At 39.6% G+C, this 27,768-nt stretch overlaps 2 protein-coding genes across 3 annotated transcripts in view; both read right to left on the bottom strand.

The window, feature by feature from the left end:
- HOXB3 (homeobox B3) overlaps positions 1-13,616 on the bottom strand; it is a 37,502-nt gene extending 23,886 nt beyond the window's left edge. Inside the window, exon 1 of the mRNA XM_058858155.1 lies at positions 13,514-13,616. The gene's annotated coding sequence lies outside the window, so the exon portion shown is untranslated. The remainder of the gene's footprint in view (positions 1-13,513) is intronic.
- A 7,086-nt stretch (positions 13,617-20,702) lies between these two features.
- HOXB4 (homeobox B4) lies at positions 20,703-24,663 on the bottom strand. Of its 2 annotated transcripts, XM_058858158.1 has the most exons (3): positions 24,312-24,410; positions 23,371-23,566; positions 20,703-21,899 (listed from the first exon to the last, which is right to left on the bottom strand). In XM_058858158.1, exons 2-3 carry the CDS (start codon positions 23,486-23,488, stop codon positions 21,109-21,111), a joined length of 909 nt encoding a protein of 302 aa, XP_058714141.1. In that variant the 5' UTR covers positions 23,489-23,566; positions 24,312-24,410; the 3' UTR covers positions 20,703-21,108. The 2 variants fall into 2 exon arrangements, with proteins under 2 accessions (XP_058714141.1, XP_058714140.1); XM_058858157.1 differs by lacking the exon at positions 23,371-23,566 and having other exon boundaries at positions 24,312-24,663.
- Between the last annotated feature and the right edge of the window lie 3,105 nt (positions 24,664-27,768).

Genomic DNA, 27,768 nt, shown 5'->3' with positions numbered 1-27,768 from the left:
GTCTGGGGTCTTGTTCTGGGTCTGGGGTCTTGTTCTGGGTCTGGGGTCCTGTTCTGTGTCTGGGGTCCCCTCCTGGGGCTGGGGTCCCACCCTGGGTCTGGGTCTGGGGTCCTGTTCTGTGTCTGGGGTCCCCTCCTGGGTCTGGGGTCCCACCCTGGGGCTGGGGTCCCACCCTGGGTCTGGGGTCCTGTTCTGTGTCTGGGGTCCTGTTCTTGCTCTGGGGTCCCTTCCTGGCTCTGAGTCTGGGGTCCCCTCCCCGTTCTGAGTCTGGGGTCTCCTCCCGGCTCTGGATCTGGGGTCCCCTCCCCATTCTGGGTCTTGGGTCCCCTCCTCGTTCTGAATCTGGGGTCCTTTCCCGGCTCTGGCTCCTGTTTTGGGTCTGGGGTCCTGTTTTGGGTCTGGGGTCCTGTTTTGGCTCTGGCTCCTGTTTTGGGTCTGGGGTCCTGTTTTGGGTCTGGGGTCCTGTTTTGGCTCTGGCTCCTGTTTTGGGTCTGGGGTCCTGTTTTGGGTCTGGGGTCCTGTTTTGGCTCTGGCTCCTGTTTTGAGTCTGGGGTCCTGTTTTGGGTCTGGGGTCCTGTTTTGGCTCTGGCTCCTGTTTTGGGTCTGGGGTCCCCTCCCGGCTCTGGCTCCTGTTTTGGGTCTGGGGTCCTGTTTTGGGTCTGGCTCCTGTTTTGGGTCTGGGGTCCCCTCCTGGCTCTGGCTCCTGTTTTGGCTCTGGCTCCTGTTTTGGGTCTGGGGTCCTGCTCTGGCTCCTGTTTTGGGTCTGGGGTCCTGTTTTGGGTCTGGGGTCCTGCTCTGGCTCTGGCTCCTGTTTTGGGTCTGGGGTCTCCCGAAGGCCCCGGCTCTCTCCCGGCAGTTTTTGGCTCCCTTGGGAATGTTCGGGTCCCCCCGGGGCTCCCTTGGGATCATTTCGGGGTCCGGAGCCCCCGGGATCCCCCCGGGGCAGGGGCTGGGGCCCGGAACCCCACACAAAGGGATTTATTAAACCCTTTATAAATAAAATAAATCAATTAAATCAATTAAATCAATTAAATCAATTAAATAAAACCCCGAGACTGATTTAAACGCGGGGGGCTCTGGGCTGGGTCCCCCCCTCAGAGACCCCATTTATCAGAGAGGAATTTAAAATTAAATATAATATAATATAATAAATAAATAATCAGAAATATGTATTTATATACTTATATATATATTTATATACTTATATATTTTTATATATACTTATATTTTATATAAGTACATAAATATAAATATATTTAATAAATAAATAATTTTTATATATTTATATACGTATATATATATTTTTATATATTTTTTGTATTTATATATGTATTTATATATTTTATAGACATATATATAAATATAAATATATTTAACAAATAAAGAAATATATATTTATATTTATTATATTATATTATATCTATTGTATATCTATTGCATATATAACTTATATATACTTATATATATTTTATATACTTGTATGTATAAATGTAAATATATTTAACAAATAAAGAAATACATATATTTATATACTTATATATACTTATATATATACTTATATACTTATATATATAAAATATATATATTTATATACTTATATATACTTATAGATATATTTTATATGCTTATATATATAAAATATATATATTTATATACTTATATATACTTATATATATTTTATATACTTATATATAAAATATATATATTTATATACTTATATATAAAATATATATATTTTTTATATACTTATATATATAAAATATATATATTTATATACTTATATATACTTATATATATATTTTATATACTTATATATAAACAAAAATATATTTAATGAAAATAACAAAATAAAATAAAATAAAATAAAATGATATAAAATAAAATAAAATAAAATAAAATAAAATAAAATAAAATAAAATAAAATAAAATAAAATAAAATAAAATAAAATAAAATAAAATAAAATAAAATAAAATAAAATAAAGAAGGGGGAGAAATGGGGAGGGGGCTCTGCACCCACTGCGAGCCGACAACTCCAATTACCAGGAGGCTTTGACAGAGAGCGATGCCGCATTTCTGCCTCGCTCCCCGTCCCTGGATATCCCTGAATTTTTAATGAAATCGCCCGAATTCCCCTAATTCCGCTCCACAAAGGTTTATTCTGGCAGGCAGAGCTGGATTTCCCCGGCCGGGCTGGGAGGGAAGGGAGGGGGGAGGAAAATCGCGGTGAATTCTCAGCCGAGGATCCGCTGCCAGCGTTTAATCTTTGCTCCCGTTGTCAGTTTTATTGACTCCCCGCCTGTCGGAGCTTGTAAAATATTTAAATAAAAGGAAAAACGGGGAAAAAAAATAAAAAAAAACCCACCCAAAACAACGGGAGAGCAGCGAGAGCTCTGCGTTCATCCTCTCGCCTTTCAACGCCACCCCCGGAGAGGGCTGGGGGCAGAATTGGGGAGAATTGGGGAATTTGGGGCAGAATTGGGGCAGATTTGGGGAATTTGGGGCAGATTTGGGGAATTTGGGGCAGATTTGAGGAAGAATTGGGGCAGAATTGGGGCAAAATTGGGGCAGATTTGGGCAGAATTGGGGCAGATTTGGGGCAGAATTGGGGCAGAGTTGGGGCAGATTTGGGGAATTTGGGGCAGAACTGGGGCAGAGTTGGGAAGAATTGGGTCAGAATTGAGGAAGAATTGGGGCAGATTTGGGCAGAATTGGGGCAGATTTGGGGAATTTGGGGCAGAATTGAGGAAGAATTGGGGCAGAATTGGGGCAGATTTGGGGCAGATTTGGGTCAGAATTGGGGCAGATTTGGGCAGATTTGGGGCAGATTTGGGGCAGAATTGGGGAATTTGGGGTAGATTTGGGCAGAACTGGGGCAGAATTGGGGCAGAATTGGGGAATTTGGGGCAGATTTGGGGCAGATTTGGGGAATTTGGGGCAGAATTGGGACAGATTTGGGGAATTTGGGGCAGAATTGGGGCAGATTTGGGGCAGATTTGGGGAATTTGGGGCAGAACTGGGGCAGAGTTGGGAAGAATTGGGTCAGAATTGAGGAAGAATTGGGGCAGATTTGGGCAGAATTGGGGCAGAATTGGAGAATTTGGGGCAGAATTGAGGAAGAATTGGGGAAGATTTGGGGAATTTGGGGCAGAACTGGGGCAGATTTGGGCAGAATTGGGGCAGAATTGGGGCAGATTTGGGCAGAATTGGGGTAGAATTGGGGCAGATTTGGGCAGAATTTGGGGCAGATTTGGGCAGAATTGGGGCAGAATTTGGGGCAGAATTGGAGAATTGGGACAGATTTGTGTCAGAATTGAGGAAGAATTGGGGCAGATTTGGGAAGAATTGGGGCAGAATTGAGGAGGAATTGGGGCAGAATTGGGGCAGAATTGGGGAGAATTGGGACAGATTTGGGGCAGAATTGGGGCAGAATTGGGGCAGAATTGAGGCAGAGTTGGGGCAGATTTGGGGCAGAATTTGGGGCAGAATTGGGGCAGATTTGGGCAGAATTGGGCAGAATTGGGGCAGATTTGGGGCAGATTTGGGGCAGAATTGGGCAGAATTGGGGTAGAATTGGGGCAGAATTGGGGCAGATTTGGGGCAGATTTGGGGAATTTGGGGCAGAATTGGGGCAGATTTGGGGCAGATTTGGGGCAGATTTGGGCAGAATTGGGGCAGATTTGGGGCAGAATTGGGACAGAATTGGGGCAGAATTGGGGAAGAATTTGGGGCAGATTTGGGGCAGATTTGGGGCAGATTTGGGGCAGATTTGGGGCAGAATTGGGCAGAATTGGGGAATTTGGGGCAGAATTGTGGCAGTTCGGGGAAGGCGGCGCTGCCTCCTGAACCTCCCCGGTCTGCGCGGGGGTTACACAGGGGTTACACGGGGGTTACACGGGGGTTACACGGGGGTTACACGGGGGTTACATGGGGGTTACACAGGGATTACACGGGGGTTACACAGGGGTTACACGGGGGTTACACAGGGGTTGCACAGGGGTTACACGGGAGTTACACGGGGGTTACACGGGGGATACATGGGGGATTCACGGGGTTTGCTCTGAGGATGTGCGGGGGATGCTCTGAGGATACATGGGGGATACTCAGAGGATGCTTGGGGGATACACAGGGGATGCTCAGAGGATGCTCTGAGGACACACGGGGGATACTCAGAGGATGCTCTGAGGACACACGGGGGATACTCAGAGGATGCTCTGAGGACACACAGGGGATACTCAGAGGATGCTCTGAGGATACACGGGGGATACTCAGAGGATGCTCCAAGGATACACAGGGGATACTCAGAGGATGCTCGGGGGATACATGGGGGATGCTCAGAGGATGCTCGGGGGATACATGGGGGATACTGAGAGGATGCTTGGGGGATACACAGGGGATACACAGGGGATGCTCAGAGGATACACAGGGGATACTCAGAGGATACTCAGAGGATACACAGAGGATACACAGGGGATACTCAGAGGATACTCTCCCCCAGCCTGTCCCTTTATTCCCGCCGCTCCAATCCGCTCCCCGCCCGCCCCGGCGGCTCCGCAGAGAATTCCCGGTGATATTTTACAACCAGGAGCAGCTCCCGGCCGAGTTTTGCCCGTTTTTAGCCCATTTTGGGCTCCGTTTTCTCCTCCCAGCTCGGTTTTATCCCCAGGCCGGGCTCATGAGGAGAAATTCCAACCTCGGGGCGCTTTTCCCAACTTTGATCCCATCCTCAACCTCCCCTGGCTCATCTCCAGCCTAAAAAAATCCGCGGAAAAAATAAAAATAAAATAAAAATAGAATAGAAATAAAATAGAAATAAAATAAAAATAAAATAGAAATAAAATTAAAATAAAATTAAAATAAAATTAAAATAAAATTAAAGTAAAATAGAAATAAAATAGAAATAAAATAAAAATAAAATAGAAATAAAATAGAAATAAAAAAAAATAAAATTAAAATAAAATAGAAATAAAATAAAAATAAAATAAAAATAAAATAAAAATAAAATAGAAATTAAAAAAATAAAATTAAAATAAAATAGAAATAAAATATAAATAAAATATAAATAAAATAAAAATAAAAAAATAAAATAAAATAAAATAAAATAAAATAAAATAAAATAAAATAAAATAAAATAAAATAAAATAAAATAAAATAAAATAAAATAAAATAAAATAAAATAAAATAAAATAAAAATAAATGTAAAAAAACACCGAGAGAGCTCAAAAAGCCCCCGAATGAGCTGATTCCCCTCGCCGCGGTTTCCAGGGGTGTTGGGGGAACCTCTTGGGGTCACCCCGGATCCTCATTGTTCCCTGAGCCCCTGGCGGATTAATAATTTCCATTAAAAAACCCAAATCCTGGGCTAAAAATCGGGGAGAAAAATGAGTTTTTCGCCAAAATAAAAAAAGCCATGGGGAGGTTTTGATATCGAGCGCTCTTCCCCGAGGTTTCCACGGCAGCGAGGCGTTCCCGCTTCCCCCAAAATTTATACAAATCTCTCCTTAATTGGTAATCACAGACGCCGTAATTTAAGACCCCCAGCTACAGAGCTTTCATATTAGCGGCTGATCTATGGCTGCGAAGAGGATGAAATAATCAACTCCAGGGAGAGAGGGGTAAAGGGGAGAGATCCTCGCTCGGAAATTTCATCGCTTTGGCTCGGGGAATGAAAGGAAAAGGGAAAAAAAAATTTGATTTATCTGGGTTAGCGCCATAAACAACCCAGCTCCGGCTCCCAAACACGCGCACAATGGCAGCAGAGCCGCCGCTGACATGTTTATTGTAATAAATCAAAGAGGAGAGGAGGGGGAAGAAAGGGAAAAAAAATAAAATAATAATAAAAAAAAAAAAAAAGAAGCGGAGAGAAAAAAAAAAAATTGTTAAAAAAACTGAATTTCTCAATGAAATGCCTGGATGGGTCTAAACACACAGAGGAAGAGGAACGGCAGGAAATGAAGACGGCGATTTGTCACATTTTTACGACAATAACATTAATAACAAACAATAAATTTACATGGACATAGAAGACACGCTCGGAATTCGGGAAGCCCCTGCTACTTACAATAATCCAGCCCTCGGCGTGGCTTGGTGCTCCCCGAGAATTGTTTTATTGCAGACTCCTCTCCCTCTCTCCTCCTCTTTCTTTTTCCCTCTCGCTTTTTTCTCTCCCCCCCTCCTCCTTTTTTTTTTTTTTTTCTTTTTTTTTTTTCCCCCTCTCGGATTTTTTTTTTTTCCTCTTTATCTTTTTTTTCTCTTTATCTTTTTTTTTATCTTTTTTTTTAATCTTTTTTTTTCTTTTTATCTTTTTTTTTAATCTTTTTTTTCTTTTTATCTTTTTTTTTAATCTTTTTTTTCTTTTTTATCTTTTTTTCTCTTTATCTTTTTTTTAATCTTTTTTTCCCTCTTTATCTTTTTTTTCCCTCTTTATCTTTTTTTTCCTTTTTTTCTTTTTTTCCCTCTTTATCTTTTTTTTCCCTCTTTATCTCTTTTCCCCCTTTTTATCCTTTTTTTTCCCTCTTTATCTTTTTTTCCCTCTTTATATTTTTTCCCTCTTTATCTTTTTTTTTCCCCTTTTTATCTCTTTTTTTTTCCGTTTTTTTTCCCCCCTCTTTTTAAAGGGCGGTTGAATTTCACGTCAGGCGCGGGGAGAGCGCGCCCGCGATTTTCCTGACGAATCCATATCGGTTCTGCAAGCTCTGCATTAATTATTTAATGAATCACGTGATGGGGAAGGGGGAAGGGGGTCTCTCACTTTCAGCCTCCAAGGACCACTGTGACCTTCCACCGGAACACAGAGTTTTTTTATTTAATTTAATTTTTTTTATTTATTTTTTATTTTTTTTTATTAAAAAATAAATGGACTTTCCAACCCAACTCCAGCACGGACCCCTCGCCCCGCGCTGCCTCTCAAAGGAACCCAATTCTTTGTTAAACACCGCGATTTTGGGTTTATTTCCCCCTCAAAGAATTTCCTAAACCAGTCCTGGGGTTTGGTTTTGTCGGAGCTTGGCTCAGCCAAAGCACAGCCCGGTTTTCCCTCGTTTCATATTTTATATTTTATTTTATTTTATTTTATTTTATTTTATATATTTTATTTTATTTTTATTTTATTTTATTTTATTTTATTTTATTTTATTTTATTTTATTTTATTTTATTTTATTTTATTGTATTTCATTTTATTTTATATTTTATTTTATTTTATTTTATTTTTTTATATTTTATATTTTATTTATTTTATTTTATATTTTAATTTTTATTTTATTTTATATTTTAATTTTTATATATTTTATTTTATTTTATTCTATTTTATTTTACTTTATTTTACTTTATTTTATATATTTTATTTTATTTTATATTTTATTTTATTATACTGTATTGAATTTTATTGTATTTTATATTTTATTGTATTTCATTTTATTTTATATTTTCTATTTTATTTTCTATTTTATTTTCTATTTTATTTTATCTTTTATTTTATATTTTATTTTATATTTTATTTTATGTATTTTTTTAATATTTTATTTTATCTTTTATATTTTATTTTTTATATTTTATTGCACTATATTACATCAAATTTCATTCTATTTCCTATTTCACCGCATTTCATTTTATTTTATTTTTCCCTCCACCCACGCTGAGATTCTGATCACAAATCTCCCCCCGAACCTCCCGGAGCCCAAAAAATTCCAATTCCTGCTGTGAAAATCTGAGTTTCCCCCGAGTCCCGCGGCCTCTCCTGCTGCTCCCATTGTTCCTCCGGGTTTTATTGCCATAAAGAGGGAGGGGAGACCCAGAGAGCAAAAAAAAAATGGGGAAAAAAAATCAAATTTCGTGTCTGAGGAGCGCTGCCAAGTGCAAGAATCCCGGGAAAAAATAAAAGAGGGAGAGAGAGAAACAAAGGGAAGCGCTGGGAAAAGCCAGGGAGAGGAACAGGGGGAGGGGATCCCCCAAAAATCAGCACCGAGAAAAACCCAAAAATCCTAAAAAACCTCGGGGTCACCGCCTCGGAACCCCCCCAGATCCCAAGATCCCCCCAGAAACACCCCAAAACCCCAATAAATAAATATAAAATATATCATTTCTCATAATAAACCCCGGAGAGAGCTGGAATTAAACATAAAATAATTCAAAATATTTTAAAAAAAAGCGGATTTTGGACTCGCTGGGCGGATTTGAAAACCCCTCGATTATTTTTGAATGGATTTTATCGAGTGCCAGAGGCTGGGAGGGATAAAAAATCCCATTAAAAGAGGTTCCCCTGCCTGGGGGAGCTCCGAGAGGGAGGAAAAAGCGAATTTTAGGAGAACTTCAGGTCAATTCTTAAGCCGCGTTTCTCTCTTATTTTCATTATTTTCCCCTCTTTTTTTCCCGGTTTTTTTTTATTTCCTCATAAAACGCGTGCGAAGGGGTAAATCCATTAAAAAATAGAAAATAACAACTAAAAAACCCCCAAAAAACGGGAATAAATCCATCCCCCCTCCTCTGAGGGTTTTTTTTTGGGGTTGTTTCACCCCAGAGCAGCCTCGCTTTAAATTCTGTTTTTTAAATAAATAATAATAATAATAATTTAAAAAAAAAAAAAAAGGTTCAAAAGGGTGGGAAATAAATAAAATAAAGAGAAAAAAAAAAAGAGAAGCTCGGGCCCTGGGAGCGATCAAAGGGTTTTGTGAAGATAAAATGTGAGTTTATATAGCGCGGATTGATTTACAGATTTAAACACGCATTTCTTACTGAGGATCATAAATCTGTCAGCGCAGCTGAGAAACTCCCGGAGCTGCTTTAAAAAGGACTCGCAGCCCCTCCCCAAAATCCCAAATTTGGCCCCAAATTTGTCCCCAAATCCCCCCGGTCCCCCCCTGATCAGCACGGGAGAAGCCAAGGGACGATAAATTGAATTTTCCTGGATTTTTTTCGTGGAATTCCCGCGGTCCTGGTGCCCCGCTGGGGTTGGGATCCGCGATTTTCTCACTAAAATCCATTTTTTTGGGGGAAGTTTGGGGGTTTTGGTCCAGTTTTGGGGGTTTTTGGTCCAATTTTGGGGGTTTTTGGTCCAATTTGGGGGTTTTTTTGTCCAATTTTGGGGTTTTTTGTCCAATTTTGGGGGTTTTTGGTCCAATTTGGGGGTTTTTTTGATCCAATTTTGGGGTTTTTTTGTCCAATTTTGGGGTTTTTTGGTCCAATTTTGGGGATTTTTTGTCCAATTTTGGGGTTTTTTGTCCAATTTTGGGGGGATTTTTTGTCCAATTTTGGGGTTTTTTTTGTCCAATTTTGGGGTTTTTTGTCCAATTTTGGGGTTTTTTGTCCAATTTTGGGGTTTTTTTTGTCCAATTTTGGGGTTTTTTTGTCCAATTTTGGAGGATTTTTTGTCCAATTTTGGGGTTTTTTTGTCCAATTTTGGGGGGTTTTTTGTCCAATTTTGGGGATTTTCGGTCCAATTTTGGGGATCTTTGAGAGGTTTTGGTCCTGTTTGAGGATGTTCGGGTGATTTTTTTTTTGTCCAATTTTGGGCATCCTGGGGGGAATTTTTTGGTCCAATTCGGCTTTTTTGTCCAATTTGGGGATGTTTGGGAGACTTTTTGGTCCAGTTCGGGGATGTTTGGAGGATTTTTTGGTCCAATTCGGGTTTTTTGTCCAATTTGGGGATTTTTGGGGGATTTTTGGTCCAATTCGTGGATTTTTGGGGGATTTTATTGTCCAATTTGGGGAGTTTTGGGGGATTTTTGGTCCAATTCGTGGATTTTTGGGGGATTTTTGGTCCAATTTGGGGATATTTGGGGGTTTTTTTGGCCCAGTTTGGGGATCTTTGGCTGATTTTTTGCTCCAATTTTGGGGATCTCCCTGAGAATCTTTTGCTCCAATTTTTGGGGATTTTGGGAATTCTCATTTTTCCAGTTTTTGGCTACAGATAACAAAGGGCTCCCGCAGATCGGGGTTGGGAATCTCGGGGGATTCCCGGGAGAAGATTCCCGAGGATCCCGGGTCCCGCCCCGGAGGCTCGGGAGGAGGAGGAGGAGGAGGAGGAGGAGGAGGAGGAACCAGAGGGATTCTCACAAACAAAGGAAATTCTCAAAATCACCACCGAGACCATTCCAAGCCGCGGTTTCTCCGCTCCGCTCCCTTTTCCCCCCCTAAAAATTGACTTTTTTAGGACCAAACCTCCCGCGGAGCCAAATTTCCCTCCCCCAACCCAAAAACAACCCAAAAACAAACCAAAAACAAACCAAAAACAAACCAAAACCCCAATTTTTTAACAGCGAAACGAGCGGAGAAACCCTATCAACATCTGAAAAAACACAAATAAATCAATTTTTAACACGATTTTTTCTGTTTTCTGTCCTTTCCCGGTGCCATTCCCGGTTTTTTTGGGGATAAGCCGAGCTTTGCTGGGCCGGGGGTTGAGCACAAAGTCCGGCCTAAGGGAGGTCAAGGGGTTTGGAGGTCACTCCTGGGCTGGAGGAGCCGGCACAAAGCGTGTCCTCTGGCTGACCCCAGCCCGGCCGCTCCTCAGATCCCGCTTTTCCCACATTATCCCGCTTTTCCCACATTATCCCACATTATCCCGCTTTTCCCACATTATCCCACATTATCCCGATTTTCCCACATTATCCCACTTTTCCCACATTATCCCGCTTTTCCCACATTATCCCACATTATCCCACATTATCCCGCTTTTCCCACATTATCCCGCTTTTCCCACATTATCCCACATTATCCCGCTTTTCCCACATTATCCCGATTTTCCCACATTATCCCGATTATCCCACATTATCCCACATTATCCCGCTTTTCCCACATTATCCCACATTATCCCACATTATCCCACATTATCCCACATTATCCCACATTATCCCGCTTTTCCCACATTATCCCGCTTTTCCCACATTATCCCACATTATCCCACGTTATCCCGATTTTCCCACATTATCCCACATTATCCCACATTATCCCGATTTTCCCACATTATCCCGCTTTTCCCACATTATCCCACTTTTCCCACATTTTCCCACATTATCCCGATTTCCCCACATTATCCCACATTATCCCGCTTTTCCCACATTATCCCACATTATCCCACATTATCCCGATTTTCCCACATTTTCCCACTTTTCCCACATTATCCCGATTATCCCACATTATCCCGATTTTCCCACATTATCCCGCTTTTCCCACATTATCCCGCTTTTCCCACATTATCCCGATTATCCCACATTATCCCGATTTTCCCACATTATCCCACATTATCCGGATTTTCCCACATTATCCCACATTATCCCACATTATCCCGCTTTTCCCACATTATCCCGCTTTTCCCACATTTTCCCACATTATCCCGCTTTTCCCACATTATCCCGCTTTTCCCAGGGAAATTCCCGCCGTGCAGATCCGGGACACAGAAAATCCCGGGAGAAAACCAGCCCGGCACGGCCTGGGATGGGGATGGTACTGGGATAAACTGGGATTAACTGGGATAAACTGGGAATGGGCGTGGGGTAAACTGGGGATGGGCAGGGGGTAAACTGGGAATGGTACTGGGATAAACTGGGATTAACTGGGATAAACTGGGAATGGTTCTGGGGTAAACCGGGAATGGTTCTGGGGTAAACTGGGAATGGTACTGGGATAAACTGGGATTAACTGGGATAAACTGGGAATGGGCATGGGGTAAACCGGGAATGGTCCTGGGGTAAACTGGGAATGGGCCTGAGATAAACTGGAGATGTTCTGAATTCCTGGGATGGATGAAACTGGGAATGGTTCTGGGATAAACTGGGAATGGTACTGGGATAAACTGGGATTAACTGGGATAAACTGGGAATGGGCATGGGGTAAACTGGGAATGGTCCGAATTCCTGGGACAGAGTAAACTGGGAATGATCCTGGGATAAACTGGGAATGGGCAGGGGATGAACTGGGATTGGTCCAAATTCCTGGGATGGATGAAACTGGGAATGGTTCTGGGCTAAACTGGGAATGGGCGTGGGGTAAACTGGGAATGGGCAGGGGATGAACTGGGAATGGTTCTGGGCTAAACTGGGAATGGTCCTGGGGTAAACTGGGAATGGTTCTGGGATAAACTGGGAATGGGCATGAGATAAACTGGGAATGGTCCTGGGATAGATTAAACTGGGAATATTCCGAATTCCTGGGATGGATGAAACTGGGAATGGTCCTGGGATAAACTGGGAATGGTCCTGGGGTAAACTGGGAATGGTCTGAATTCCTGGGACAGAGTAAACTGGGAATGGTCCTGGGATAAACTGGGAATGGTCCTGGGATAGATTAAACTGGGAATGTTCTGAATTCCTGGGACATTTTAAGCCGGGAATGTTGGGAGCTCCTGGGGTAGCCTAAACTGGGAATGGTCCTGGGACAGGTTTAAACTGGGAATATTCCCAGTTCCTGGGTCAGTTTAAACCAGGAATATTCCCAATTCCCAGGAAAGTTTAATCCGGGAATATTCCCAGTTCCTGGGACAGTTTAAACCAGGAATATTCCAAATTCCTGGGACAGTTTAAACCGAGAATATTCCCAGTTCCTGGGACAGTTTAATCCGGGAATATTCCCAGTTCCTGGGACAGTTTAATCCAGGAATATTCCCAATTTCTGGGACAGTTTAATCCAGGAATATTCCCAATTCCTGGCACAGTTTAATCCAGGAATATTCCCAGTTCCTGGGACAGTTTAATCCAGGAATATTCCCAATTTCTGGGACAGTTTAATCCAGGAATATTCCCAATTCCTGGGACAGTTTAAACCGGGAATATTCCCAATTCCTGGGACAGTTTAATCCAGGAATATTCCCAGTTCCTAGGACAGTTTAAAACGGGAATATTCCCAGTTCCTGGGACAGTTTAATCCAGGAATATTCCCAGTTCCTAGGACAGTTTAAAACGGGAATATTCCCAATTCCTGGCACAGTTTAAACCGGGAATATTCCCAATTCCTGGGACAGTTTAATCCAGGAATATTCCCAGTTCCTGGCACAGTTTAATCCGGGAATATTCCCAATTTCTGGCACAGTTTAATCCAGGAATATTCCCAATTTCTGGGACAGTTTAAACCAGGAATATTCCCAATTCCTGGGACAGTTTGAACCAGGAATATTCCCAATTTCTGGCACAGTTTAATCCAGGAATATTCCCAGTTCCGGGACACCCAGCGGACGCTCCACCACCCCCTCCCCCAAACCATCCCGGGAAAGATTTAACTCACAAAAAAAACCAGGAAAAAGCCACTTTTAAATCCCGACCTCCCAAACCCGCGAGCTCCGGCACCAAAACCCCAACCACGCCCAGCCCCAAATCCGGGAGAAATCTCAAATAAAAACCCCAAAATCACCACGGACGCGCCAGAAACTTCCTAAAAAATACATCAAAAAAATGAAAACTCCTCTTTGGAGTTTCTCTTCCCGCCTTAAATAATTTTTTTAACCCTTTTTTGATTTTTTTCTTTGATTTCCACCCCGAATTTCTGGCGGAAGGAGGCACCAACCCCACCCCAAACCCATCCTTTACCTGCTTCGCTCCCAAATCCTTATTTTTTTCCATCGCCCTCACGCTCGGGGTGATTCCTTCCAAACTCATCCAGCCCTTGAGGGGGTTGGGAGCAGCTCTTGGATTTTTTTTTTTGCCTTTTCTCCCCCTCAAAAAATCAAAATATTTCACCTTTAGGGGCTCGGCTTTTATTCTTATGAATATTATAATGATAATTGTTATTATTTTCATGATTATCATTATTATTCTGGCCCCAGAAGGTTTCTTGGAGGACTCCGGGTGCTTTTTTCCCGACAGACGGTCTGCGGAGATTTGCTGTTGAATAACAATGGGGGAAAAAAAGGGATAAGTATTTAAAGAAAAGAAGTTGATTAATGATTTTTCTGTATAATTCTCGCATTTTTCTTGCCTTCTGTCCGCTTTTAATGGCTGTGAACTTTTGAGGTCCTATAGAAAATCTTCTTTTCTCCCCCTTTTCAGCTCCCCCAGCTTTGATTTCCCTCTTTAGAGGGAAAATCCAACCCCGCATTCCTGCCAGCATATGTCTCTTCTTTTTTTTATTTTATTTTCTTTTTTTTGTTGTTGTTTTTTGGGTTGAAAACCTCCATTTTTGGCTGTTTTTTAAGAGCTTCCCCCCAGTAGAAAATCGCGCTCTCTTTACCGGCGGATCAAAGGGAGGAACGGCGGAAGAAAATTCAACAGAGATCAAAACCAGTCCCAAAACTGCGGGATTTGGGGTAAAATACAACCCTGGCCACAAAGAAAAGAAATAAAACCAGAAACTCCCAAGTTTTGGCCTCGCCACCTCCAAAACCGCGAGAATTCAACAAAAACCCGCAAACAAAACAACAAAATCTGAATTTTTTTAGGTTTTTTTTTTTCCATCACAGCGCGCCTGGAGCGTGTGACAGCGGGAATTTTATTATTGTTTATTTTTAAAAGTGTTAAAAAAGGGGAGAAATTAAAAATCCCGGCAGGGTTTTGATGGAGGAGGAATTTTTTTGGGTGTTTTTATTGTCACAAGGTGTGGGGGTGAGCTCCTCCTTATTCCCAGCCCTGCCTTTGTCTCGGGATAAAGGGGGGAGGGAATCTGGGATTTTTGGAGAATCCCGGGAATGTTGAACAAATCAGGGAATTATTATTATTATTATTATTATTATTATTATTATTATTATTATTATTATTATTATTATTATTATTATTATTATTATTATTATTATTATTATTATTATTATTATTATTATTATTATTATCTTTATTTTATTGTCTTTTATTTTATTTTACTTTATCTTACTTTATTTTTATTTTTATTTTTATTTTTTATTATTATTTTTATTTTTATTTTTCATTATTTTTATTTTTTATTATTTTTTATCTATTTATGGTTATATTTATACTTATATTTATACTTATATTTATACTTAAATTTGTATTTTATTTTATTTTATTTTGCTTTATCTTACTTTATTTTTTTATTATTATTATTTTTATTTTTTATTATTTTTTTATCTATTTATCCTTACATTTATACTTACATTTATACTTACATTTATATTTATACCTACCTTTACACTTATATTTATATCTATATTTATACTTATACCTATATTTACACTTCCATCCATATAAATAAACATATTTACATAAATAAATACATTTATATCTATTTCTACTTATATTTACATTTATACCTCACTCCTATTTCCATTCAATGTATTTTACTCACAATTCCATTTAATATCCTTTCACTCCTTTTCCCATTGAATATCTTTAACTCATATTTAATGTGCTTTTCCCCCTATTTAAATTTAACATATTTTTATTATTATCACCAGCATTTCCCCAAAAATCCCAATTTTTCTCCCCATTCCTAACCCAAAACCTCGATTTTTTTATATATTTTTTTTCATCCTGAGCGGCTCCTTTTATTTTATTATTATTTTTTTTTTCTCCTCCATCCTTTTCTATGAGAAAGAAAATGAAAATTAATACAAGAGCTGCGGCTCACAAAAGGAGCCATTTGTCTTCTTGATTATCTATTTGCTTGTCAGGCTATGAGCTATGGCAGGAGCGGCTCCTTTTGTGATCCCAAACCCCCCAAAAACCGAAGCCAACACCCAGAAACAGCTGGGCAAAAATTAGACTCATTAACGCATTAATTACCTCGGAGGAGGAGGGATTTTCTTGAATTTTTTGGTAATTTTTTATATATTTTTTTAAAAATTTTTTATACATATTTTTGATTTTTTTTATTATTTTTTTTATATTTTTCTTTTATTTTTTAATATATTTTTTCAAAAAAAATTGTATTTTTATTAATTAATTAATTTTAAATTTTTTTTAAATATTTTTTTAATTTTTAAAATATTTATTTACATTTTTTATATTTTTAAAAAAATTATTTTGAATATTTTTTTTACCTTATTTTAAGTTTTTAAATTTTATTTTTTTTATAATAATAATAATAATAATAATAAATGTAATAAATCCGATTATTATCTCTGGAGAAATCCGAGGCAGCAAAGCGTTAATGAGCGCTCCTGTTTTGTCTGGCTGGGGGAAAAGCGAATTAATCTGAGCTTTGAACAAATAAATCAAAATATCCGAGGCTTAGCGGTACTTAAAGCTGATCTGGCCCTGCTCAAACATCTTTTGTTTTCATTAGAGGCTGTGGCTGCGAAGCTGACAGCAAAAACTGCTGCAAAAAACAGCGAAATTGGGAAAAAAACGCTTATTTTTATTTATTTTTAATTTATTTTTATTTGGTTTTATTTGGTTTTTCTTTTTATTTATTTTTTATTTTTATTTTTATTTATTTTTATTTTATTTTTATTTTTATTTCTTTATTTTTTCTTTATTTTTTCTTTATTTTTCTTTATTTTTATTTTTATTTATTTTTATTTATTTATTATTTATTATTTATTTATTTTTAATTTTTTAATTTTTATTTTTTATTAATTTTTATTTTGATTTTTCTATTATTTATTTTCTTATTTCTTATTTTTTATTTCTTATTTCCTATTTCCTATTTCCTATTTCCTATTTCTTATTTCCTATTTCTTATTTCTTATTACTTATTACTTATTTCTTATTTCTTATTTCTTATTTCTAATTTCTTATTTCTTATTTCTTATTTCCCATTCCTTACTTCTTATTTCTTATTACTTATTTCTTATTTCTTATTTCTTATTTCCCATTCCTTACTTCTTATTCCTTACTTCTTATTTCTTATTTCTAATTTCTTATTTCTTATTTCTTATTTCTTATTTCCCATTCCTTACTTCTTATTTCTTATTTCTTATTTCTTATTTCTTATTCCTTATTCCTTATTTCCCATTCCTTATTTCTTATTTCTCATTCCTTATTCCTTACTTTTATTTTAATTACACTTCCATCTTTAACTTAAAAAAAATCCGCGTTTTTAAATTTAATTTTACTTATATTCTTATGCCCTATTTTAAAGCAATCTATTTATTTTTTAATTTATTTTTAATTCTATTTTTATTCCTCATTTTAAAGGAATCCGTTTATTTTTTACTTAATTTTAATTCCGATTTTTCATTTTAAAGGAACACTTTTTATTCAGCTCTAATCCTACTTCAATTCTTAAAGAAATCCAATTTTCATTTCATTTTCTTCATATTTTAATTCTTAATTGGAAAAAAAAAAACACTTTTTAAATTTAAATTTAAATATTTCCTATATTTAAATATTTCCTATATTTAATTATATATATTATATATATTATATATATTATATATTATATATATTATATATATTATATATTTTATATATATTATATATATTATATATATTATATATATTATATATATTATATATTATATATTTTATATATTATATATATTATATATTATATATTATATATATTATGTATATTATATATTATATATATTTTTATATTAATTATTAATATATTTAATTATATTTTCATTTTTAATTATAAAAAAATACATTTATTTTCCCTCCCCCTTTTTCACCACCAACAAAACTCCCACCCCAAAAAAATAACAAAAATACAAAAATAATCACACGGGGGGCGAATCGGTGAGGAAAAATTTATTTCCGATTTTTTTTTTGGGTTGAATTCCAGGTAAATCCGGGATATCCCGAAGGACAAAGGGAGCGATGGGGGTGGGGGAGGGGCGGATGGAGGCAAACCCCTCCCCCACCCCCCAAATTCACATTTTCAGCCCCAAATCCTCTCCCTCCCCACCCCCCTCTGGCTCACAATGGATTTAATATTAAAAAAAAACCACAAAATAATCCAAATTAAAAAGGGTTTTGCATCCTCTTCATCCTCGTTCTTTGTCCAACACATCCTGGACCTGATTTTCCTCCTTTTTTATGAAATTTTGGTTTTTTGTCCCAAAATCTGAGAGCTCCCCAAGTCCCTGGAGCAGATTTTGGTTGTTTTTATAGCGAGTTTTTGGTCTTTTGGTAAAATTTTTTTTTCCCTCTTTCTCTCCAGTTCGGAGTCTTTGGGATGATGGGAGAGAAACTTTGGGTTTGGAGAGGAGAGAAATTGAAATTAAATAAAAAATGGGAAATCAGAAAGGGGAAAAAATGGGATGGGGGGAAAAGAAGGGAAAAAAGGGATAACAAAAAAAAAATAAAAAAGGAAAATGAAAGGAAGAAAGAATTAAAAAAGAAATGAAATAAAAACAAAGGAAAAAAGTTTGGAAGAGGAGAAAATAACATTTAAAATAAAGGGGAAAAGGGGGAAAAACGAGGAAAAATATAAATAAAAGTAAAACAAAGGAGAAAGTTTGAAAGAGGAGAAAATAATGTTAAAAATAAAGGGAAAAAAGGAGGGAAAAGGGGGAAGAAACAAAGAAAAAATATAAATAAAAGTAAAACAAAGAAAAAAGTTTGAAAGAGGAGAAAATAATATTTAAAATAAAGGGGAAAAGGGGGAAAAAAGGAGGAAAAAAGAGGGAAAAAAGCAGAAAAAGGAGAAAAAAGGGAGAAAAAGGAGGAAAAATATAAATAAATGTAAAACAAAGGGAAAAAGTTTGAAAGAGGAGAAAATCATATTTAAAATAAGGGGGAAAAGGAGAAAAAAGAGGGAAAAAAGGAGAGAAAAGGACAAAAAAAGGGGGAAAATTATAAATAAAAGAAAAATAAAGGAGAAAGTTTGAAAGAGGAGAAATAATATTTAAAATACAGGGGAAAAGGGGGAAAAAGGAGGAAAAAAGAGGGAAAAAAGAGGGAAAAAAGGAGAAAAAAGGAGAAAAAGGGAGAAAAAAAGGGGAGGAAAAGGGGAAAAACGTAAATAAAAGTAAAACAAAGGAGAAAGTTTGAAAGAGGAGAAAATAATATTAAAAATAAAGGGAAAAAGGGGGAAAAAAGGAGGGAAAAGGAGAAAAAAGGAGAAAAAAGGGGGAGAAAGGGGGAGAAAGGGGGAAAATTATAAATAAAAGAAAAATAAAGGAGAAAGTTTGAAAGAGGAGAAAATAATATTAAAAATAAAGGGAAAAAGGGGGAAAAAGGGAGAAAAAAGAGGAGAAAAAAGGAGAAAAATGAGGAAAAAAAGGAGAAAAAAGCACAAAAAAGGGGGAAAAACATAAATAAAAGTAAAACAAAAGAAAAAAGTTTGAAAGAGGAGAAATACTATTTAAAATAGAGGGGAAAAGGGGGAAAAAGGGAGAAAAAAGAGGGAAAAAGGAGAAAAAATGAGAAAAAAAGGAGAAAAAAAGGGGAGAAAAAGGGGAAAAACGTAAATAAAAGTAAAACAAAGGAGAAAGTTTGAAAGAGGAGAAAATAATATTAAAAATAAAGGAAAAAAGAGGGAAAAAAGGAGGAAAAAGGAGAAAAAGGGGGAGAAAGGGGGAGAAAGGGGGAAAATTATAAATAAAAGAAAAATAAAGGAGAAAGTTTGAAAGAGGAGAAAATAATATTAAAAATAAAGGGAAAAAGGGGGAAAAAAGGAGAAAAAAGAGGGAAAAAAGGAGAAAAAAAAGGCAAAAAAATGAGGGGAAAAAGGAGAAAAAAAAGGGGAAAAAAAGGGGAAAAAAGGAGAAAAAAACGAGAAAAATGGGGGAAAAAAGGGGGAAAAAAGGCAAATAAAAAGGGGGCGGTGTAGAAATGGCAGTTGGTGTGGGAGAGCTCGAGCTCATTTATTAAAGCCAGCGCTGTTGTCGAGGTAATCGCAGACATAAGGTCCGGCCTTTGTACGCCAGAGTAAACATGACAAATGGGGCCGAGCTCGGCGTGATTAAAGATGAAACGAGGATCCATCTTCGCCAAATCCCGGGGAAAAATCAACCCTTCCCCAGCCCTGGCTCGGCCAGAGAGCGCGGGGAGTTTTGGAGGAGAGGTGGAAATAATTAGGGTAATAATTAATAATAATAATAATTAATAATAATAGTTAATAATAATAATTATTATAATAATAATAGGGATTGGAGTTCTGGGGTGTTGGCGCCTCTGTGAGTTCGGGTTATAGGGTGGACGGTCTGTGGGATCTGAGTTTGGGATCCTCTTTGTGGGATCAGGTTTGGGATCCTCTTTGTGGGATCGAGTTTGGGATCCTCTTTGTGGGATCTGAGTTTGGGATCCTCATGGTGGGATTTGTGTTTGGGATCATCCTGATGGGATTTGTGTTTGGGATCATCCTGCTGGGATCAAGTTTGGGATCCTCCTGATGGGATCGAGTCTGGGATCCTCCTGATGGGATCAAGTTTGGGATCCTCCTCCTTGCAGGGTTTGTGTTTGGGATCCTCATGGTGGGATCGAGTCTAGGATCCTCATGGTGGGATCTGAGTTTGGGATCATCCTGCTGGGATTTGTGTTTGGGATCATCCTGATGGGATCAAGTTTGGAATCATCCTGATGGGATCGAGTTTTGGATCATCCTGGTGGGATCGAGTTTGGGATCCTCCTCCTTGCAGGGTTTGTGTTTGGGATCCTCATGGTGGGATCAAGTCTGGGATCATCCTGATGGGATCGAGTTTTGGATCATCCTGATGGGATCGAGTTTTGGATCCTCCTGGTGGGATCGAGTTTGGGATCCTCCTCCTTGCAGGGTTTGTGTTTGGGATCCTCCTGGTGGGATCGAGTTTGGGATCCTCTTTTTGTGATCAAGCATGGGATCCTCCCGTTGGGATTTGCATCTGGGATCATCCTCCTTGCAGGATTTGTGTTTGGGATCCTCTTTGTGGGATCGAGTCTTCTGGGATCATCCTCCTTGCAGGATTTGTGTTTGGGATCCTCTTTGTGGGATCGAGTCTGGGATCCTCCTGGTGGGATCGAGTTTGGGATCTTCCTTGCAGAGTTTGTGTTTGGGATCCTCTTTGTAGGGTTTGTACTTAGGATCCTCCTGGTAAGATCGAGTTTGGGATCCTCCTGGTGAGACCGAGTTTGGGATCCTCCTGGTAAGATCGAGTTTGGGATCCTGCTGGTAAGATCAAGTTTGGGATCCTCCTGGTAAGATCGAGTTTGGGATCCTCATGGTGAGATCAAGTTTGGGATCCTCCTGGTGGGATCGAGTTTCAGATCCTCTTTGTGTGATCAAGTGTGGGATACTCCTGGTAGGATTTGTGTCGGGGATCCTCCAGGTGGGATCGAGTCTGGGATCCTCCTTGCGGGATTTGCGTTTAGGATCCCCCTTGCGTGATCTGCATCTGGGATCCTCCTGGTGGGATCTGCGTTTGGGATCCTCTTTGTGGGATCTGATTTTGGGATCCTCCCGGCGCCATCTGCGCTTGGGATCCTCCCGGTGGGATCTGAGATTGGCATCCTCCTGCTGGGATCTGCCTTTGGGATCCTCCCGGTGGGATTTGCACTTGGGATCCTCCTGCTGGGATCTGATTTTGGGATCCTCCCAGTGGGATTTGATTTTGGGATCCCCTTGGTGGGATTTGATTTTGGGATCCTCCTGGTGGGATCCTCGCTTGGGATCCTCCTGCTGGGATTTGATTTTGGGCTCCTCCCAGTGGGATTTGCCTTTGGGATCCACCTGGTGGGATCTGATTTTGGGATCCTCCTGCTGGGATCTGATTATGGGCTCCTCCCGGTGGGATTTGCACTTGGGATCCTCCCGGTGGGATTTGCCTTTGGGATCCTCCTTGCGGGATCTGATTTTGGGATCCTCCTTGCGGGATCTGATTCTGGGCTCCTCCCTGCGGGATCTGCAGGGATCCGGGGGCGGATCCAGCGCGGCTCTTGGTGTTGGGTAACTTGTGATCCTTTTTCCACTTCATGCGGCGGTTCTGGAACCAGATCTTGATCTGGCGCTCGGCCAGGCCCAGGGCGTGCGCGATCTCCACGCGGCGCCGGCGCGTCAGGTAGCGGCTGTAGTGGAATTCCTTCTCCAGCTCCAGCACCTGCTGCCGGGTGTAGGCCGTGCGCGAGCGCTTGGGCTCCCCGCCGCAGAAATTGGGGTTCACTGCCAGGGTGGGGGGCGAGAGGAGGATGGAGGGGGGAGAAAAAAGGGAGGGGGAGATGGGGAAATGTTACAAAAAAAAAAAAAAATTTAAAATTAAAAAAAAAAGGGGGATGGGGAAATGTTAAAAAAAAAAAAATTAAAAAAAGGGAAGATGGGGAAATAAAAAAAATTTAAAATTTAAAAAAAGGGAGATGGGGAAATTAAAAAAAAATAAAAATTAAAAAAGGGGGAGGTGGAGAAATGTTAAAAAAAAATTAAAATTAAAAAAAAAGGGGGAGATGGGGAAATGTTAAAAAAAAATTTAAATTTAAAAAAGGGAGATGGGGAAATGTTAAAAAAATAATAAAATTTAAAAAAAAAGGGGGTGGGGAAATAAAAAAAAATTAAAATTAAAAAAAAGGGAGAGATGGGGAAATATTAAAAAAAATAAAATTAAAAAAAGAGGGAGATGGGGAAATATTAAAAGAAAATAAAAAATTAAAAAAGGGGGAGATGCGGAAATGTTAAAAAAATTTTAAAATTTAAAAAAATGGGGATGGGGAAATGTTAAAAAAATATTAAGAAAATTTAAAAGGGAGAGATGGGGAAATATTAAAAAAATTAAAAATTAAAAAAGGGGGAGATGGGAAAATAATAAAAAAATTAAGAAAATTCAAAAAAAGAGGAGATGGGGAAATATTAAAAAAAAATTAAAAATTAAAAAAAGGGGAGATGGGGAAATGTTAAAAAGAAATTGAAAAAAATTGAGAAAAAAGTGGGGGGGAGATGTGGAAATATTAAAAAAATGTAAAAAAATTAAAAGAAGGGGGGATGGGAAGATATTAAAAAGAAAATTTAAAGAAATTAAAAAAGAGGGGGGAGAGATGTGGAAATATTTTGTGGAAATTAAAAAAAAGAGGGGGAGATGGGGAAGTGTAAAAAAAAAAATTGAAAAAAATTGAAAAAAAGAAAGGGAGGAGATGGGAAAATATAAAAAAAATAATAAAAGGAAATGGGGAAGATGTGAAAACACAAAAAAAAAAATAAAAATAATAAAAGAAGTGGGGGGTGGAGGGGGGGGAAGATGTGAAAACACAAACAAAAAGGAAATTTTTTAAAAAGGGGAAAAAAAGATTGAAAACACAGAAAAAATGGGAAAAAGATGTGAAACCACACACAAAAAAGGGAAAAGGGACGAGGGAAAACCGCACACACACAATAAAAATAAAGAAGGAGGGGAAAACACAAAAAAAAAAGTAAAAAGAGAGGAGCACACGCACAAAAAAAGGGGAAAAACCAAGGGGACAATAAATAAAAAAAAAGGAGGAAAAAGAAAAAGCAGCAGAGTTACGGAGCTGTTCCTTCAATGGGTTCTTCCCCCCCTTAAAAAATTACAAAAAAATCAAAATAAAAGCGTCTGGTGTTGTCTGGAAAGGGGAGATTTGCTTTTTTTTCGGAAAAAAATAAAAATTGAAAATAATACAAAGCAAACCTTTTAAAAACATCCCGATGTGCAAATCTCCGCCTCCATCCTCACGGCTTGGCGTGGATTCCCTTCCCAAGGTTTTCCTAAAGTCCCCCGGCCACGTTTGGAGCGTGGAAATTCGCATTTATGGAGAGGCAGCTGAGCCAGAACATCGCGGATTTATCCCCAAAAGTTCTTCCCCCCCCTCCCCGCTCCGTGTGCGCTGGAAAAGCGGCGAGAGCGGGGGGTGATGTTTATTAAATATTTCCGTTTTCTTAAGAAATAAAAATAAAAAGAGGGGGGAAAAATAAAAAAGAGAAAAGAGGGGAAAAAATAAAAGGGGAAAAAAATAAAAGGGGAAAAAAATAAAAGGGGAAAAAAATAAAAGGGGAAAAAATAAAAGAGAGGGGAAAAAAAGAGGGGAAAAAAGGGAATAAAAGAAAAAGGGAGGGGGGAAAAAAAAAGAGATTAAAAAAATAAAAGAGGGCAGGGGAGGGGAAAATAGTAAAAGTTTATTCAACCCGCCACTTAAATACAAATTACCAAAACATAAAACTTCACTTATGAAGGTTCGAGGGCCATAAAAATAAAAATAAAAAAAAAAAAGGGGGGGGAGGTGGGGGAAGGAGAAAAAAAAAAGAAAAAATAAAAGAAAAAAAAAAAGAAAAAAAAAAGAAAAAATAAAAGGAAAAAAAAAATAAAAAAAATAAAAAGAGAGAAGTAGCCTGCAAGAAATTGGAGGAGGATGGTAACAGAGACTTCAAAGGCACATGGCCAAGCAGAGCAATAAAAATTTATGGAGGATGTAATTATAGCGCTCCGCAAACAGGCGCTCGTAAATCTCCCCCGGAATGGTTATTTTACAACCGCCGCAATAAGATTTCTACAAGACTTTGAGGTGCTACTTAAACCATAAAGCCCCGAGACTCTCTTGGGTTTTTTTTTTCCTCTCTTTCCCCTCCACTTACCCGTGCTCACGTGGACTTTTTTCATCCAGGGGTAAACCACGGGCTCCTCTCGGGGCTCTCCCGGATTTTGGCTGCAGGATGGGGGCGAGCCGGGGCTCCGCTGGCCGGGCCCGCCGTGGATGTGACCCCGCGGGGACATCCCGGAGGCGGGACAGTAAATCTGCTCCTTGCACGAGGATCGCGGCTCGTACGAGTTGGATTCGTGCTGGAAAGAGTCGTGGCGGTGCCTCTGGTAATATTCCGGCGAGTGGTTGGGGAGGTAATCGCTGTGGGAATATTCCTCGCAGGGTGGGAACTTGGGGTCCACATAGTTGGAGTTGATCAAAAATGAGCTCATGGCCATTAATTTCTTGGCGGGGGTGGGAGGGGGGGAATTCGCGCTCGGGGAGGGGAAGAAAATTATATATATATATATAGATATATAGATATATATGTATGTATCTCTCTCTCTGGCTCTCCGGCTCTCTTTCTCTCCTTAAAATTTATTCCTGTCGTCCCCCCCCGCCCCCCCTGCGCCTCCCTTTCCTCGTTTTCCTGTTCGGCGGAGCCTCCTCCTCACTGTCAAGTGAACAAAGTTGGCTCCATGTGACAGCGCGGGCCAATGGCGAGGGGCACGGCGAGCCCCGGCTGAGGGGAGCTGGCCAGGCCGGGCTCTCCCGGGGCCCCCCGGTATCCCCCGGAGGTCACCGGGGGGTGTCCGCTCCCCCCCGAGCCGCGGTCCCCCCTCCCCGGCTCTGCGCACTCCCCCCGGGGGTGTGTCCTGGGCTGGGGGACGGCAAACACACCCAGCCCCCCCGGGAAAGGCGACAAAAAAAAACCAGAATAATTAGGATTTGAGGTAAAAAATCGGTTTTTTTTCTCCAAGGGGGTGGCGGCGGCGCTGGGGGGATGTCGGGGGCTGCGAGCCCCCCGCCCCATCCAGCGCAGCTGAGCCGCGACCCCCCCCGAGAGGGGGCTGGGGGTGATGCGGGAGGAGCTGGCAGAGATGGATTGGGCTGCTCGGGGATCGATCAGAAATTCATCAGCTAATTCGGGGTACCCGAGCTCCTAAAATCACATTTCGGGCCGGCCCCGAGCGCTTTTTTTCCCACGCCGGGAAAACAGCCCCGGTCCTCCGAGCCCCAACTCCGGCCCTTGATGAGCAATTACAAAAAGCCAATTAAGCCGAGTCTTAATGCATCTTCTCCTCTCGAAATAAAGACGCTTTAAAAGCCACCGCGACCCGGCAGCTTTTGAAAAGCCACCCCCAATTCCCCCAGCCAGACCCCAAACTCTCCGCGGGGAGGAAAGCGCTCCTATCAATAATAATAATAATAATTATATATATTAATATATTTTTTTGGGGGGGTTGTTTTCGTTTTAATCGATGTCGACACCTCACCAATGAAAAATTTGCGCTCCCCGCTCCGAAAATCGCGGCGATATTGCGACTTCCCCCCTCCCCAAACCCCCCTTGGCAGCCGCGGGTTTATCTCGGAGCGATGATAAACTTTTATCGCCGAGTTGAGCTGAGGTCAAACCCAAAGGATTCCTTTGGAGCCCTAACGCGCTTTTCTGCTTAAACCCTTTAATTTTAGTTTTTTATTATTATTTTTTGGGGTTTTTTTGGGGTTATTTTTGGGGGGGGATTTATGGCTTCTGGGTTTGTAGTGTTTGTGTCAACTACATATTCCCCTAGATACGAATTTGTGACCCAACTTCCTTTACACAAATTCGGATCTACAGGGTACATATAGAAGACAGATGCGTCCTCCTCGGTCACAGATCTTCTCCTACCGCCACAATTCTCTTCTGGGGCAAACTTTTGGGGTTTTGGGCAATCTGGGGGGATTTCCGATTGGAAATATCGGAATATTGGCTTGGGAGGGGGGAAGGTGATGGATTAAAGCAGCGAGGCTGGGGAGGAAAATCGGGATTTTTTTTTTCCCACCTTTCTCTCCGCACCTTGGACTTTAATTTGGGGTTAAAAACCCCAAAAATATCGGTTCTAGGGGTGAGGGAGGAGGGGCGGGCGCGCAACGAGAGGCGAAGCCAAAAATGCGCCTTTTAAAAGAGAAAATCCCCCGAGCTCCGTCCCCACCCCGCCCTGAAAGGTTCGTCACGATTTTCTGATTTCATCCGTTTTCCCTTCTTGGAGGTCACCCCAGGTTTGGGTTTAGCCGCGAGTGTGTGGGAAAAGGATAAAATAAAAATTGGGGGGAAAAATGGGGAAAAAGGGAAAAAAAAAGGGGAAAGGGAAAAAGAAGGAAAAAGGAAAAAAAGGGGAAAAAGGGGGAAAAAAGGGGGAAAGGGGAAAAGGGAAAAAGAAAAAAGGGGAAAAAGGGGGAAAAAGGGAAAAAGAAGAAGAGGGGAAAAAAGGGGGAAAAGGGAAAAAAGGGAAAAAGAAAAAAGGGAAAAAAAGGGGCAAAAAAGGAAAAAAAGGGGAAAAAAGGGAAAAAGAAAAAAAGGGGAAAAAAGAGAAAAGAAAAAAAAAAGGGGAGAAATAAAAAGAAAAGAAAGAAACAGATGAAAAGAAATCCAGAATGTAAAGGCAGATGGGACGACAGGTTTTTTTTTAATGACAGGCAATTCTTTTTTACAACCCGAGAAAAAGATCAAAGGCGTTTCATTTCCGAAAAAAAAAAAAAAAGAAGAAAAAAAAAAGGGATATAAAGCAATAAAATATTCATACTGTCTAGGTAATGAACCTTCATTCGGAACTAATGAGGGTAGCATCATGTTGAGATTTCGTTTAAAATTACAGTTACCCAAGAGATTAAAAGTAGAGCAGCGACCTCGCTTCTTTTCTTTTTATTTTTTATTTTTTTTCCCCCTCTCTCTGTCTCTCTGTCTCTTTTTTTTCTGTATTTCAAAAGGCGGAACATTTTCAGGTCAAGTATCTCCCGAATTAATTGAGTTTAAATGCCGCAGACGAGAGGGCATCAGGGAAAAGCTGATTTTTCCCCCCCTCGCATTAAAATTCCTGTCCGTATAATCAGCAGATTCCACCGAGTCCCGCGTTTCCCTTCCCATTTAAATGAAAATAATAATAATAAAAGAAGAGAATAAAATCCCCCGATTCTCCCCGTTCTCCGCTCCACGGAATTTTTCAGGTATTTTTTAAGGTGAATAAATCGCTTTTCCTGCTAAAAGCTCCCGGATAAACCCAGAATAAACCAAGCAGCGCTTTAAGAAAATAAACCAAAAATATCTCAGATAAAAAAATAAAAAAAAAAACCAAATCGCTTCACAGACGCAATTTAAAATAAAAACCCGAAAATAAAAATAATAAATTTTAAAAAATTAATAAATTTAAAATAAATTTCCAGCAGAAGCAGCGAAATCTTTTGGCCCCGAGCAGAATTTCCCACCTCCGGCCGCCAGCAGCGCTCAGAATTCACCTTTTCCTCTAAAACCTGCCTTAAAAATGAGGAGCCAAACCCGATCTTGCTCCTCCAACGTGGAAATGCCATAAAAT

The sequence above is a fragment of the Poecile atricapillus genome, chromosome 27 (genome assembly GCF_030490865.1).
Source record: "Poecile atricapillus isolate bPoeAtr1 chromosome 27, bPoeAtr1.hap1, whole genome shotgun sequence".
In the NCBI taxonomy this organism is placed as follows: domain Eukaryota; kingdom Metazoa; phylum Chordata; class Aves; order Passeriformes; family Paridae; genus Poecile; species Poecile atricapillus.
The sequence above is the reverse complement of the archived record's forward strand: the minus strand, read 5'-3'. Positions and strand labels throughout refer to the sequence as shown.

Bases quoted from the DNA above. Each gene is read 5' to 3' on its own strand.
- HOXB4 (XM_058858157.1), bottom strand. From the start codon at position 24,654: ATGGCCATGAGCTCATTTTTGATCAACTCCAACTATGTGGACCCCAAG. The intron at 21,900-24,311 runs GTAAGTGGAGGG...CCACCCTGGCAG, and splicing joins AAAAGTCCACGTGAGCACGG to TGAACCCCAATTTCTGCGGC.